General features: G+C 42.9%; 2 protein-coding genes across 2 annotated transcripts in view; both read left to right on the plus strand.

Annotated features, from left to right (window-relative positions):
* Positions 1–3159, plus strand: part of LSM4 (LSM4 homolog, U6 small nuclear RNA and mRNA degradation associated) — a 28197-nt gene extending 25038 nt beyond the window's left edge. Inside the window, exon 5 of the mRNA XM_075283686.1 lies at positions 875–3159. Coding sequence (XP_075139787.1) covers positions 875–963 — 89 coding nt within the window. The 3' untranslated portion in view covers positions 964–3159. The remainder of the gene's footprint in view (positions 1–874) is intronic.
* Positions 1–13764, plus strand: part of ANKLE1 (ankyrin repeat and LEM domain containing 1) — a 315425-nt gene that overhangs the window by 193035 nt on the left and 108626 nt on the right. The window lies entirely within an intron of this gene.

Raw genomic sequence — 13764 nt, forward strand, 5'->3', positions numbered from 1 at the left:
TCAGTGCGTTTACCCATTGAATTGGTGCCTCTCTATCTATGAATATGCAAATGAGCTCTCAGGAGCAATGACAACACTGTTTATTGACAAAAACCGTGATCTTAGCAACGCAGGCACTAATTCTGAAGACCCTAACCGATCCGTGGGGTTGGGTTAATATGCTGGACTCTGGTAACAGACGCCCTTGAACTTAACAGTGAATGCATTCAATTTGTGGCTTTCAGTTGCTTTTTTGGGTTAATTGGGATATTTTAATATAACTCTAAATGTGATAAACCACTAGAAAGTTTTAGATAAAATTTAAGAGACTGCATGATCATCCCAGTGTTTTATTTTCTTACCTTTCTCTTTGCAGAGCCACTAGATGGCAATGCTTGCTCACATAGAGTACACCTATATAAAATAAGTTTTTCCATTTCTGGTTTGCTTCATCTGAGCTGAGGAAATTTATACCACATGCAATAAATTGGTGTTATGGCCATAACTAATTGTCACTTCTTATCTTGTAACCACGCTCGCTTTAGTCTAAAGCAGGGGTCCTCAAATTGTGGCCCGCGGGCCACATGCGGACCGCCAAGCACTTCTGTCTGGCCCCGCCGACAACGCCGGCAGGCGTGCATTTATAATGAAGCTCCTGGGGAGATCGGGCCAGGCCATGGAGCACACTTACCTATTGGAGGGCACCGCTGGCACGGATTAGGTTACAACAGGGCTATTTGAGAAACACTAAATTACGAGTCCTTAAAGTTGAATGTCCGAAATCTCCCTAACCGATTTCCTTTAAAAGTTGAATGATGTAATGTATAGTATGTAAATGTAATTTATGCCTTTGTATATTAATATATATATATATATTTTTTTTGTTATACCGTAGGTGTCTTTGGAGGACGAGGTAGAGGAATGCCAGGTGGGGGCCGCGGGGGTCAAGATAAAAAGCCTGGTCGACAAGCAGGAAAACAGTGAACTTTTATTGATGGTTATGCCTTATGTTTATTTTTTTTGCCAAGAGAATAATTTAACATCCGTTTTGGTAAACATCACATTATTGAAGTATGTGCTGAGTCTGAAGTGTCACATTTTCTAGCATGTTCAAAATAATCCCTAAACTTAATCAGAAAAGACTTAAACAACTGTCACACCATTAATTTTCCTTTAGCATTATCTGCCCCTTTGCTAGCAGTGAATACTAAATATTTAAAGTGATTGCCCTATCTACACCTCACTTCATTAAAACTTACAAGACTTGGAGGTCAATAAAGGATTATGTAAATGATATTTCTGGATATGGCTATAAACAATTACACTAGGTTCACACTAGCGTTTGGCTCTCTGTTCTTCGGGTCTGCTCTGGGGCCCTGAAAACAGAAACCTAACCCGCTTAAAAAGCGGTTACCTGCGGAAACCTGTGGACTTCATGGACTATAATGGGGTCCACTGGGTTTCCGTCGGAAAAATGCAGAGTGAAAAATCCTGCTTGCAAATTTCTGTATTGCTGTACTCTCCACACCAAAGGGGTTGTCCAAGGTCTGAAGGTAATTGATACTGATACTACAAGATCATCAGTATCACATTGATGATAGTACGACCCCTGCCAATCAGCTAGGTTGGTCACACTGGAGGCCGTATACTAGGTATGCAGTAAGAAGCAACCCTGCTTCTATTCAAGTGAATTAGGAGCAAGGCTGCAGTAGTAAGCTCCATCACTAAAGTGTATGGAGCCGAAGCTGTATACAGTGTACATCATTCTGTGCACTGTAGTGGTGGCGCTGGAGCCCCATTCCCATTCTCTTGTATAGGGGCAGGGTTGTTTACGGCTTACAGTGGCCACATCAGCTGATCAATGCAGGTTCCAGGTGTCTGACCCTGACTGATCTGAAACTGATCATCTATCCTAGGAATAGCTGATCAGTGTTAATTATCTTCAGGTCCTAGACAGCACCTTTAATGCTGTTATTCTAAATCTGAGGTCCTCTTAAAGTAGATTAGTTACTGAGAGCAAAAGACTAAATGCCAGAATCAAATGTATCATTTGATTCTCATTGTGTTCCAGATCAGTTTGGTCCTTCTATTTTTAAAATTTATCCACACATTCACTGGAATATGTAAAGTAGCGCTCATTCACAAAGAGGGCAGTAACGCTTTTATTTTATATTATAATTAGAAAAACAGAAGGCTAATTTATATATAATCTTTCAGTGGTCAGGTCTTTTCAACGGATGAACAAATTTTAAATATAAAAATGCCAAATTGGTCAGGGAATCAAATGATATATGGCATTTTGTATTTTGTGCTTGGTGACAAATGCTCTGCAAAGAGGACCTTCCATGTCCTCATAGTTGTACGGTATTATATACCACTAGAAAGCAGGTGGTGTGCTGAATTCAGCACACTGTTGTCTTTCCTGTTATGTGCCTCATTGCCGCTTATATCTCCCCTCTATCAAAAGGGAGCCTAGTATCAAAATTAAGAGCACTGATTTCTCCTGCACCTGCACACATGCCAGGAAATCCGACAGTGCGCTGAATTCAGCACACCTCCGGCTTTCTAGCAGTATATAATACCGTTCATCAATGAGGACATGAAAGGTTCTCTTTTACAAGGTTGTCCAGGATAAACATTTAGTTTTTAAATTAGGCCGAAGAAGGTGTAAAAGTAAAGGGAAAAAAATTGTCCCCGGATGCTCCGCTCCTGCTGCTTCACTGTCTTTGCCGGCGGTGACATCCCGTCCCCCTTTCCTTAGGTTGCTGATTCGCCTCTGCCAATCGGCAGCCTAAGGAAAGGACACAGGTAGTGACGTTCTGTGTCCTTTGTTGAGGTCGCAGAATGGCCTCAGTGGAGCTGCAGGACTGGACCGTGCTTGGGAGGCAGTGGATCACCTGGGGACAGGTATGTGTGTTTGTTTTTGGGGGGGGTTTTTGTTTTGTTTTTACACCTTCCCCATCCCAGTTGTCCTGGCTAATTTTTTTTAAAATTCAAGTATGACCATTTAGCAAAATCTGCTAGTTTTTGAATTAGTTAATTTCCCAGATTACATAGTATAATACAATGCAGACAAAAGAAGCAAGGTCTAATTTCACTGATTGGTACCAAAAGTTAAAAAAAAAAAACTGTCTTTTCATTTTCTGTTTCATAAATCCATCTTCTGGGAGAGTCAAAGTTCACTAAATAGATTCCCCAGCAAGAACATGCAAAGCACGTTTCTCTACTGGTGTCTAGTTAGGAATGTTCTAAACAAATAGAGGTTGCAGTTCCTCAACTGCATTGGCTATGTGCTCAAATATTTTGGTGTAGTCATGGCAACAGTTGGAGCTAATCGTTTTTTTTTTCTCCTTTAAAGAAAATGTCATTTTTATCCTTTAAAGGAGCATATGTTAAAGTTTTGTATGTCCCTGATTGCCAAGTACAACAGATTTATTTTTTTTTCAACATTTTTTTGGTAAGATGTTAAAAACTCCATATATTCACATACTTTGTTATACTTTATTGAAAATAGTATACAGCTAAATGTAGATAGCTGTTCAGACGTACATCATTTTGTTCAAAATCATATGTATCTGGTTAAAATTGTTATTTTTGTAATGCTGACGACCTGAATAAAGAGGTTAAATGCAGTTTTTGTAACATGATTAAAATGTGGTCATAAATTCCTTTAAAATTACAACATTACTATTTGATTATCTTGCACTAGGTTTGCATCTGCACTGCACTCCACTGTCCACTGTCAGAGAACCAGAACATCGAACGCACTGTCTGTTAAAACAGTGGATGCCATTCATGCTGGCGGACATCATTGTCTATGATTGGATTCGTCGAGTATCCGTTCTTTTAAACCAAAATTGCTGGGATAAAAAGTCAGACTTGCAGCATTTTGGTGATTTTTCATAAGCCACTGCAGCAGAGTCTCCAAATGCAGAACCCAGTCTAAGAAAGTAAAAAATTTTCTATTGTACTTTATTTAACCCCTTCCTGCTGTACCAGCTTCCCTGTACTGTGTCCTGGGAAGCTGGGGAAAAATTCTGAATGAAGAGGAAAACTGCGTTTGTGCAACTTTCTTACTGACTTTGTTTTTACAGCATTCATTTCGGGTTTTTTGCGTGTTTTTTTTTTTTGTTTGTTTGTTTTTTTTTGTTTGTTTTTTTTTGTATTTTAAACTCTTAAAAAGATCCAAAACGTTGCAAAAAAAAATTTGGGGAGTCACCAGATCCAGACATCCATGCGTTTGCTTTGTGGGAAAAATATTTTTATAGGTTTGTAGATTAGGTGTTTTCAGATGTGGGGGATGTATAATTTATTTGTTTTTTGTTTATTTCAAATCTAGGGAAAGTGATTTTAATTTTTAGGGGTTTTTTTTATAGCTTTTTTTAAAAAAAATATTTTTAAAAATATTTTTATTTTTCTAGCCTCCCTAGAGGCTAATCCTGAAGTCTTTTGATTGCATGTCCCATAAACTACAATACAACTGTATTACAGTCTAAGGGCTCGTTCACATCTGCGCCCAGTCTCCATTCTGCAGGTTTCCGTTTCCTGCACAAAACAGAGGCAGGAGACGGAAACCTGCAGGACTCTTTCATACCCATTCATTTGAATGGGTTTGAAAGCTGTCCGGCCATGAGCAGCGGTGAGCGTTTTATGCTCTCCGCCGCAAAACCGTTTTTTTTAAAATTGGACACAGAGTTGGACATGCAGTACACAGAAGACGGAAACCACAAAACGGACTGCCGAACGCTAGTGTGAACCTCGCGTTAGGGAGATCAATACTGATATTCCTATGACAGATCTGGGATTCTTCATTAGGCTACTGGCTGTCACAGAAACAGGACTACTTCCACAATGTAAAATATACGGTGCCAGTGTGTGTGTGTGTGTGTGTGGGGGGGGGGTTAGAACTTTGGGGGAACAAGTCAGAAAGGGGATGGCCTGTCATGGAAATTTATCTCCATTCCTATGGATAGGGGATTATTTCCCGATCGCTTGTGGACACAATTGCCAGGTCCCCCGAAACTCCATTTACTTCTATAGGGCTGCTGGGACTGTAATTTACAGCAGTGTTTGCAGCTCCATAGAAGTATATGGAGCGACAGCCACCCAAGCACACTGTGTCTCAAGCAATTGGACATTTATCCCCAATCCTGTGGATCCCTTAGAGGACCTATTATTATTTCCACCAAGTGATTCTGATACATAGTCACATGCCAATTCAAGAAAAAGAAAAATTACTACCAATTACTAGTGGGCAGGAGAGGAGAAGGACTAATCACCTCAACTGTTCGGCTTTGGCTTCCTTAAGACTTGTGTTTAGGGTGGATTAAAAGAGTTGCATATAAATCTGTAGTGCATATGGTAATGTGTCAAATCAAGAATTGTCACCAATGCTATTACACTGTGCCCACAAATGTCGCCAACAATCTCCACCCCAAAGTGTACATGTACAGTGAGCATCTACCCCCTCCTGCTCCTACGCTCACTTCCAGGTTAACTCACAGGACGGAGAATCAAGTCTCCTGGTGCCAGCAATGTTAATGACATGCTAAACAGCCACTATTTGCTTTACTTAGACTAACCAAATTATATTACATACTAGCTGTACCCGCGACTTCGTCTGCGGTGATTGTAGCAGTGGGTATATACAGGCGCGGGTAAGGTTTTCGTACTGTGTATAAGGTATGGGATATGAAATGTAACTTTGTATCTTGTTTTTGCTGTAATTCAGAGAATACGTGAGACTTTTGAGTTGGATGTAATTTGTATTTGAGCTGCTATACGGTGTTGTGAGAAACTTTACATAGTGACTTTGGGACAGAGGTATTTGAAGTTAACCCTTTCCCGCCAATGGCATTTTTTGATTTTGGTTTTTCGTTTTTGACTCCCCTCCTTCTAAACCCCATAACTTTTTTATTTCTCCGCTCCCAGAGCCATATGAGGTCTTAATTTTTCTGGGACAAATTTTTCTTCATGATGCCACCATTATTTATTCTATACAATGTACTGGGAAGCAGGGAAAAAATTCAGAATGGGGTGGTTTTGAAGAAAAAATGCATTTCTGCGACTTTCTTACGGGCTTTGGTTTTACGGTGTTCACTGTGCAACCAAATTGACATGTCCCCTGTATTCTGTGTTTCGTTACGATTCCGGAGATACCAAATTTATATGGTTTTATTTACATTTTGACCCCTTTAAAAAATCCAAAACTATGTTAATTTTTTTTTTGAAAAGTCGCCATATTCTGACAGGCGTAACATTTTTATACGTCCGTGTACGGGGATGCATAGGGCGTCTTTTTTTGCGGGACCGGGTGTACTTTGTAGTTCTACCATTTTCGGGAAATGTTATTGCTTTGATCACTTTTTATTCAAATTTTTATCACAATCAAAACAGTGAAAAAACGGCGGTTTGGCACTTTTGACCATTTTTCCCGCTACGGCATTTACCGAACAGGAAAAATATTTGTATAGCTTTGTAGAGTGGACGATTTCGGACATGGGGATACCTAACATGTATGTGTTTCACAGTTTTTAACTACTTTTATATGTGTTCTAGGGAAAGGGGGGTGATTTGAATTTTTAATCCTTTTTATTTGTTTTTATTTTTTTTTTTACTTTTTTTTAAACTTTTTTTTTTGCATTTATTAGACCGCCTAGGGGTATTGACATGGGTGGGCGGTGTCGCGGATTGTCAGAGCGGTGGGGTCGGCAAACATGGCTGCTCCGGAGCGTTATAGAGCGCCTCCTGGAGTATCGTTAAGGTGAGGGGCAAAGTGGTAAAGTATATGTATATGAGATTGTGTGGGGTTGCTGACCTCTGCTGTAGAGGGCAATATGAATTTTGTGTCTTGCTATGGTCCAAAGTGTGTGAGATTGCAGAGATGGTGGTGTGAGTTTGGGTTTTGTGGGGTTCCTGGCACAAACGTATGTGCGCTATTGTGACGAAAAGTAGCCTATTGCGCAATCGGGTGTATTAACTATGTTTGTGGAAAATTTCAGCCAAATCGGTGGAGCGGTTTTTGCGTGATTGAGGAACAAACATCCGAACATCCAAACACACACAAACTCACAAACCCACAAACTTTCACATTTATAATATTAATAGGATGATATGAAGATTCTTGCAATGCAGATTAAATTTAAAATGCATGCATAATTTTGTGTATATAATAAATATTATGTAGTTAATCCTCAACTGTTCAATCACTGATATAATTCAAAGAGGAGACTGACTGACAAATAAAGTAGTAGAGGGATGCAAAGATGGAGATGATGAATAGGTGTGATCGTAGGGTCCCAACCCAAAATTTCAGCAAAGATGGAACGTCACACGTCAGATGTGCAAAGTGTAGATTTTTATTGCGTAGAGCAAAACGTTTTTCGGTAATCAAGGGTACCTTCATCAGGCTCTTGGTACAAATCTAAACGGCAAAAAACATAGGGGTTATCCCAATAACTTCCGAAATGGCGAAAGGCGGTGCTCTCCGCTCTGAACGCCTGCAGGGTCCGCTGGGGGAATGAAAAGAAGGTTGGTGTCGGTAACGGCGCCTTCATTTGTTGCATAGCGTTTCACAGTGCTGCCTTTTCAAACCGGTTACCGGCACCAACCTTCTTTTCATTCCCCCAGCGGACCCTGTGGGCGTTCAGAGCGGAGAGCACCGCCTTTCGCCATTTCGGAAGTTATTGGGATAACCCCTATGTTTTTTGCCGTTTAGATTTGTACCAAGAGCCTGATGAAGGTACCCTTGATTACCGGAAAACGTTTTGCTCTACGCAATAAAAATCTACACTTTGCACATCTGACGTGTGACGTTCCATCTTGACTGACAAATCAAGTTACACTTAAACCATAATTGTCTATGCTTGACTATCGCTCCAGCAGCCTCTCCACATTACTGTGTGCTCTACCATACTTGGAGTGTGCTGGAGAGTTATATATCACTAAAGCTAAATTCACACTAGCGTTGGAGTCTCCGTAGGAGATTACGCCTAAAATTGTTGTAGAGAAAAGTTCTGCAAGGAGGAATTGGCAGAAACCGAGCAGACTTCCTCTTAATCTGTGGTTTCCGTGTTTCAGGTCCCCATGTGGATCCAATGGATGGGAACACGAATGCTAGTTTGAACTTGCCATAAGAAGCATTGTTCAGCACAGCGATGAGAATTTAGCAGCTGAGAGACAATATATCTCTTAGACCTGGTTCACATCTGCGTTCAGCCATTCAAAATCAGTATTTGAAATCTTCAAAAACTGATTTTAAACTGTCCGGATTAAAACTCATTGATTTCAGTGGGTTTTAAAAGTAATGCGGAGTTCCCACTTGAGCCGCTGTCCGCCCTTAGGGTTTCCGTTTTAATCACCAGAAATACTGCATAGGGGACGGCTTGCTAGCAGTCAGTTTAAAGGGATTCAATGATTAAAATGCAATCTTTTTCTCCCTAACACGTAGGAATTGCCTTAAGACAGGTTATTCTTCTCCTACCTTTAGATGTCTTCTCTGCGCTGCCATTAGGTACAAATCCTAATTTTCTTCTGTATGCAAATGAGTTCTCTTGCAGCATTGGGGGTGGTCCCCAGTGCTCAAACAGCACTGGGGGCGCCCCCAATGCTGCAAGAGAAATTTCCAGTCCAGTGGCGCCTCTATCTTCGGCTGGAACAGCTTCTCCCTGCGTCGTCTTCCGGCACTGGCATCAAACTTCAAGGCATGTGCAGTCGGCTCTACCGTCGGGCCTCAGGCTGAGCCGACTGCGAGTGCCCGCGGCCATTTTCTTGTGGCTGCTTACCCCAGCTTACTGCGTAAGCAGCCACAAGAAAATGGCCGCTTACACCATTTTACTGTGTAAGCGGCCACAGTAAAATTGCCGCTGGCATGCGCAAGGCACAATGCCAGAGCCGACTGCGCATGCTTAGAAGTTTGAAGCCAGCACCGGAAGAAGATGCAGGGAGAGGTCGTTCCAGGTGAAGATAGAGGCGGCGCTGAAGATTTCTCTTGTAACATCGGTGATGCCCTCAGTGCTGTTTGAGCGCTGGGGACCACCCCCAGTGCTGGGAGAAAACTCATTTGCATACAGAAGAAACAAAATTCAATGGTACCACACACTCTGGGTTATATGTGGTGCCAACAAAATAGGGTCCTTCGACCCATATAGACCATTTGTAGATAAATTTTGTTGCACACACCAGTTTTGGGTGAAAGGATAAGTGATTTATTTTACAACACAATCAACGCCATTGACACAATGCAAAGTATTGATATTGAACAACAGGCTAGATCAATTGAAATCTGACGTTTAGGTCGTTAGACCTTCATCAGAAGTGATCTAGTATGGACGTAGGAGCAGTTAGGTGTCAAGGTATCCTGAAAGTGATGATATAGCCCTCCGAGTCCTTATCTCAACATCACTCATAGGACATGAAGAGACAGCCTACATCGACAGAAGATCTGTGGTTTTTTTCTCCAGGAGCCAACCTCCACTGCTGAGTTCCTTCAAAAATGATTCCTAAAAGAAGTGATGCTGTTTTGAAGGTAATGGATGGTTACATCGTATATTGATTTTATTTAGATTTCTCATTTGATCATTTCCTTGTATTAACCTAATATATAAACACTTCTATTTTTGGAAGCATTCTTACTTTTGCAAAAAAATGAGGTGTATAATAAAAAAAAATAAAATGCTGCATAGTACTGAATTCCTCCAGGAACCCCTCTCAGAAAAAAACGGGCCAGAGTAATCATTATGTAATTAAATATCACATACTATCTCCCAACACTAAGATTAAAGGGAAATCATACCATAAATAAAAATCTCCAAATCCCAGATCAAACATCAAGGTTGAGTCACAGTCGTAAAGGGACTCCAATTCATATACTCTTAGGGCTCGTTCACGCGCCACAACGTGCGGCGCGTTTACTCCGTGTGAACGAGCCCTAAGACAGCTGGGGTGAACAAGAACCAAGATGCACATTTCACCCGAACTTGACTTCATTTACCACCTGAGGAAGCCAAGAGCTGGTGAAATACATGACCAGGTTCTTGTGCACCCTCAGCTTAGAAATGCCTGTTGGGGTCATCCTGTCTGTATAGGAGCTTTATTGTCTCTATCCCTGCTGTATCTCTTGGTATTTTGAGAATTGATCTGTAATCCATTTGGTTTAGGACATAGAATATTGTATAGTATTTTCTAGGAGTAGTGGGGCTGGGACAGCTGAAGCAATTTGCCCAGAGATTGTGCTATATACTTAGGCTTGGTTCACACATCAGTATGCCATCCGTCCGTTTGAATTCAGTTTAAAACAGACTGATGTACATACTGATTGTATACTGACACCTTTTTATGCTAATAGCAAACGCTGTCCATCCCCTAGAGCAGGCATGTCAAACTCAGAGTACCCCGAGGGCCACATGAGTAACAAGAGGTTGTTGCGAGGGCCGCACACAGCAGCTAATGTCACACATGTATTTTAACAGCATTCATGAAAACAAGATATGAAGTAGTAATATGTAACAGCAACTAATATATTTAGCAAAAATACAGCAATTAAAAACTAAACATTTATTTGTTATAATTTTTTTCAATCTTTTTTAGATGATAAGTGGTGATCAGCCAGCCTTGTTCTCTGAGATTTTGTTAGTTTCATAAAAGAAAATTATCTGTTTACATATACACCCTTCATCTGCCCCCAGTTTCATGTCCCCCCTCCATCTCTGCCCCCAGTTTCATGTCCCCCTCCATCTCTGCCCCCCAAATTCATGTCCCCTCCATCTCTGCCCCCCAGATTCATGTCCCCCCATCTCTGCCCCCCAAATTCATGTCCCCCATCTCTGCCCCCCAGATTCATGTCCCCCCATCTCTTCCCCCCAGATTCATGCCCCCCCCATCTCTGCCCCCATATTCATGTCCCCCCCATCTCTGCCCCCAGATTCATGTCCCCCATCTCTGCCCCCATATTCATGTCCCCCCTCCATCTCTGCCCCCAGATTCATGTCTCTCCATCTCTTCCCCCAGATTCATGTCCCCACATCTCTGCCCCCAGTGTCATGCCGTCCACTCCTTCATCTGCCCTCTGTTTCACGTTCCACCTCTATGTGCACACACATTAAAGAGGACCTTCTTCACAGCACAGCCAATCGCGCTGTGCTGTGAGAGCCGGGAGGAACGCCCCCTCCATCTGCTCGCAGTACTCGTCCATAGACGAGCATTATCAGGGATGGAGGGGGCGTTCCTCCCGGCTCTCACAGCACAGCGTGATTGGCTGTGCTGTGAAGAAGGACGTCTCTGACTGAGTGTCAGAAACGCCCTTCTGACCATAGAAGAGCTACGGTACTGGGACCGTAAGCTCTTCACACTGGGCCCACATCGGGAAAGCCGACAGTGCGCTGAACTCAGCGCACTGTCAGCTTTCCGGCAGTATATAGAACTGCCTTACCTTGTCCGACGACTTCGAGTCCTCGCTCCCCCGCCGCACTCTCTCTCTCGCGCTAACAGTCGTAGACGCGATGTGACGTCATCACGTCACATCACGTCTACACAGCAGCGTGTAGCCGCGTGAGTATTGCACCTCTGCGGCCCGCACAAAAGTTTCAAACTTTGTCTCTAAACTTTAGAGACAAAGTTTGAGACTTTTGTGCGGGCCGCAGATATGGCTGTAAAGGGGCGCATGCGGCCTGCGGGCCGCATGTTTGACATGCCTGCCCTAGAGGACAGATAAGGAGATTAAAAGTAGAAAATTGTGAACAGAGTAGAGATAAGGACATTTATTTAGCGTTTGCTATCAGCATAAAAAGGCGTCAGTATGTGCATCAGTCCATTTTAAAGTCTCAAACTGAATTCAAAAGGACAGATGGCATACTGATGTGTGAACCAAGCATTAGGCGCTAACCCTTCAAGTAAATAAACCTAATTCCATGGCTTGGCCTCAATGTACAATGTGCCTGTATTTCCTCCCTACAAAGCCTGGGCATGCTCGTGATGAGGTTTCAGATGGTCTGGAGATACCATGGAGAGCGATCTGCTGCCTGCATCTTTCAGCATGATTGGTTTGGCAATGGGTCAGTAATGGTTTGGTGTGGCATTTCTTTGCAGGGCTGCAAAGCCCTCCATGTGCTCGCCAGAGGTAGCCTGACTGCCATTAGGTACTGAGATGAGATCCTCAGACCCCTTGTGAGACCATATGCTGGTGCGGTTGGCCCTGCGTTCCTCCTAATGCAGGACAATGCCAGACTTCAGGTTGCTGGAGTGTGTCAGCAGTTCCTGCAAGATGAAGACATTGAAGATATGGACTGGCCCGCCCGTTCCCCAGACCTGAATCCAATTGAGCACATCTGGGACATCATGTCTCGCTCCAGCCACCAACGTCACGTTGCACAGGTCTGGGAGGAGATCCCTCAGAAGACCATCTGCAACCTCACCCTCATGCCCAGGCATTGTAGGGAGGTCATACAGGCACATGGATGTCACTCACACTACTGAGCCTCATTTTGATATGTTTTAAGGACATTACATCAAAGTTGGATCAGCATGTAGTGTGTTTTTCCACTTTAATTTGTTTTGGGGGGACCCCAAATCCAGGCCTCCATTTGTTAATAAATTTGATTTCCATTGATGATTTTTGTGTGATTTTGTTGTCATCACATTCGACTTTGTACAGAACAAAGTATTCAATGAGAATATTTCATTCATTCAGATCTAGGATCTGTTATTTGAGTGCTCCCTTTATTTTTTGAGCAGTATATACACTCACCGGCCACTTTATTAGGTACACCTGTCCAACTGCTCGTTAACACTTAATTTCTAATCAGCCAATCACATGACGGCAACTCAGTGCATTTAGGCATGTAGACATGGTCAAGACAATCTCCTGCAGTTCAAACCGAGCATCAGTATGGGGAAGAAAGGTGATTTGAGTGCCTTTGAACGTGGCATGGTTGTTGGTGCCAGAAGGGCTGGTCTGAGTATTTCAGAAACTGCTGATCTACTGGGATTTTCACGCAAAACCATCTCTAGGGTTTACAGAGAATGGTCCGAAAAAGAAAAAACATCCAGTGAGCGGCAGTTCTGTGGGCGGAAATGTGTTGTTGATGCCAGAGGTCAGAGAAGAATGGCCAGACTGGTTCGAGCTGATAGAAAGGCAACAGTGACTCAAATAGCCACCCGTTACAACCAAGGTAGCCAGAAGAGCATCTCTGAACGCACAGTACGTCGAACTTTGAGGCAGATGGGCTACAGCAGCAGAAGACCACACCGGGTGCCACTCCTTTCAGCTAAGAACAGGAAACTGAGGCTACAATTTGCACAAGCTCATCGAAATTGGACAATTGAAGATTGGAAAAACGTTGCCTGGTCTAATGAGTCTCGATTTCTGCTGCGACATTCGGATGGTAGGGTCAGAATTTGGCGTCAACAACATGAAAGCATGGATCCATCCTGCCTTGTATCAACGGTTCAGGCTGGTGGTGGTGGTGTCATGGTGTGGGGAATATTTTCTTGGCACTCTTTGGGCCCCTTGGTACCAATTGAGCATCGTTGCAACGCCAAAGCCTACCTGAGTATTGTTGCTGACCATGTCCATCCCTTTATGACCACAATGTACCCAACATCTGATGGCTACTTTCAGCAGGATAATGCGCCATGTCATAAAGCTGGAATCATCTCAGACTGGTTTCTTGAACATGACAATGAGTTCACTGTACTCCAATGGCCTCCACAGTCACCAGATCTCAATCCAATAGAGCATCTTTGGGATGTGGTGGAACGGGAGATTCGCATCATGGATGTGCAGCCGAC

Source organism: Leptodactylus fuscus, chromosome 1 (assembly GCF_031893055.1).
Source record: "Leptodactylus fuscus isolate aLepFus1 chromosome 1, aLepFus1.hap2, whole genome shotgun sequence".
Taxonomy (NCBI): domain Eukaryota; kingdom Metazoa; phylum Chordata; class Amphibia; order Anura; family Leptodactylidae; genus Leptodactylus; species Leptodactylus fuscus.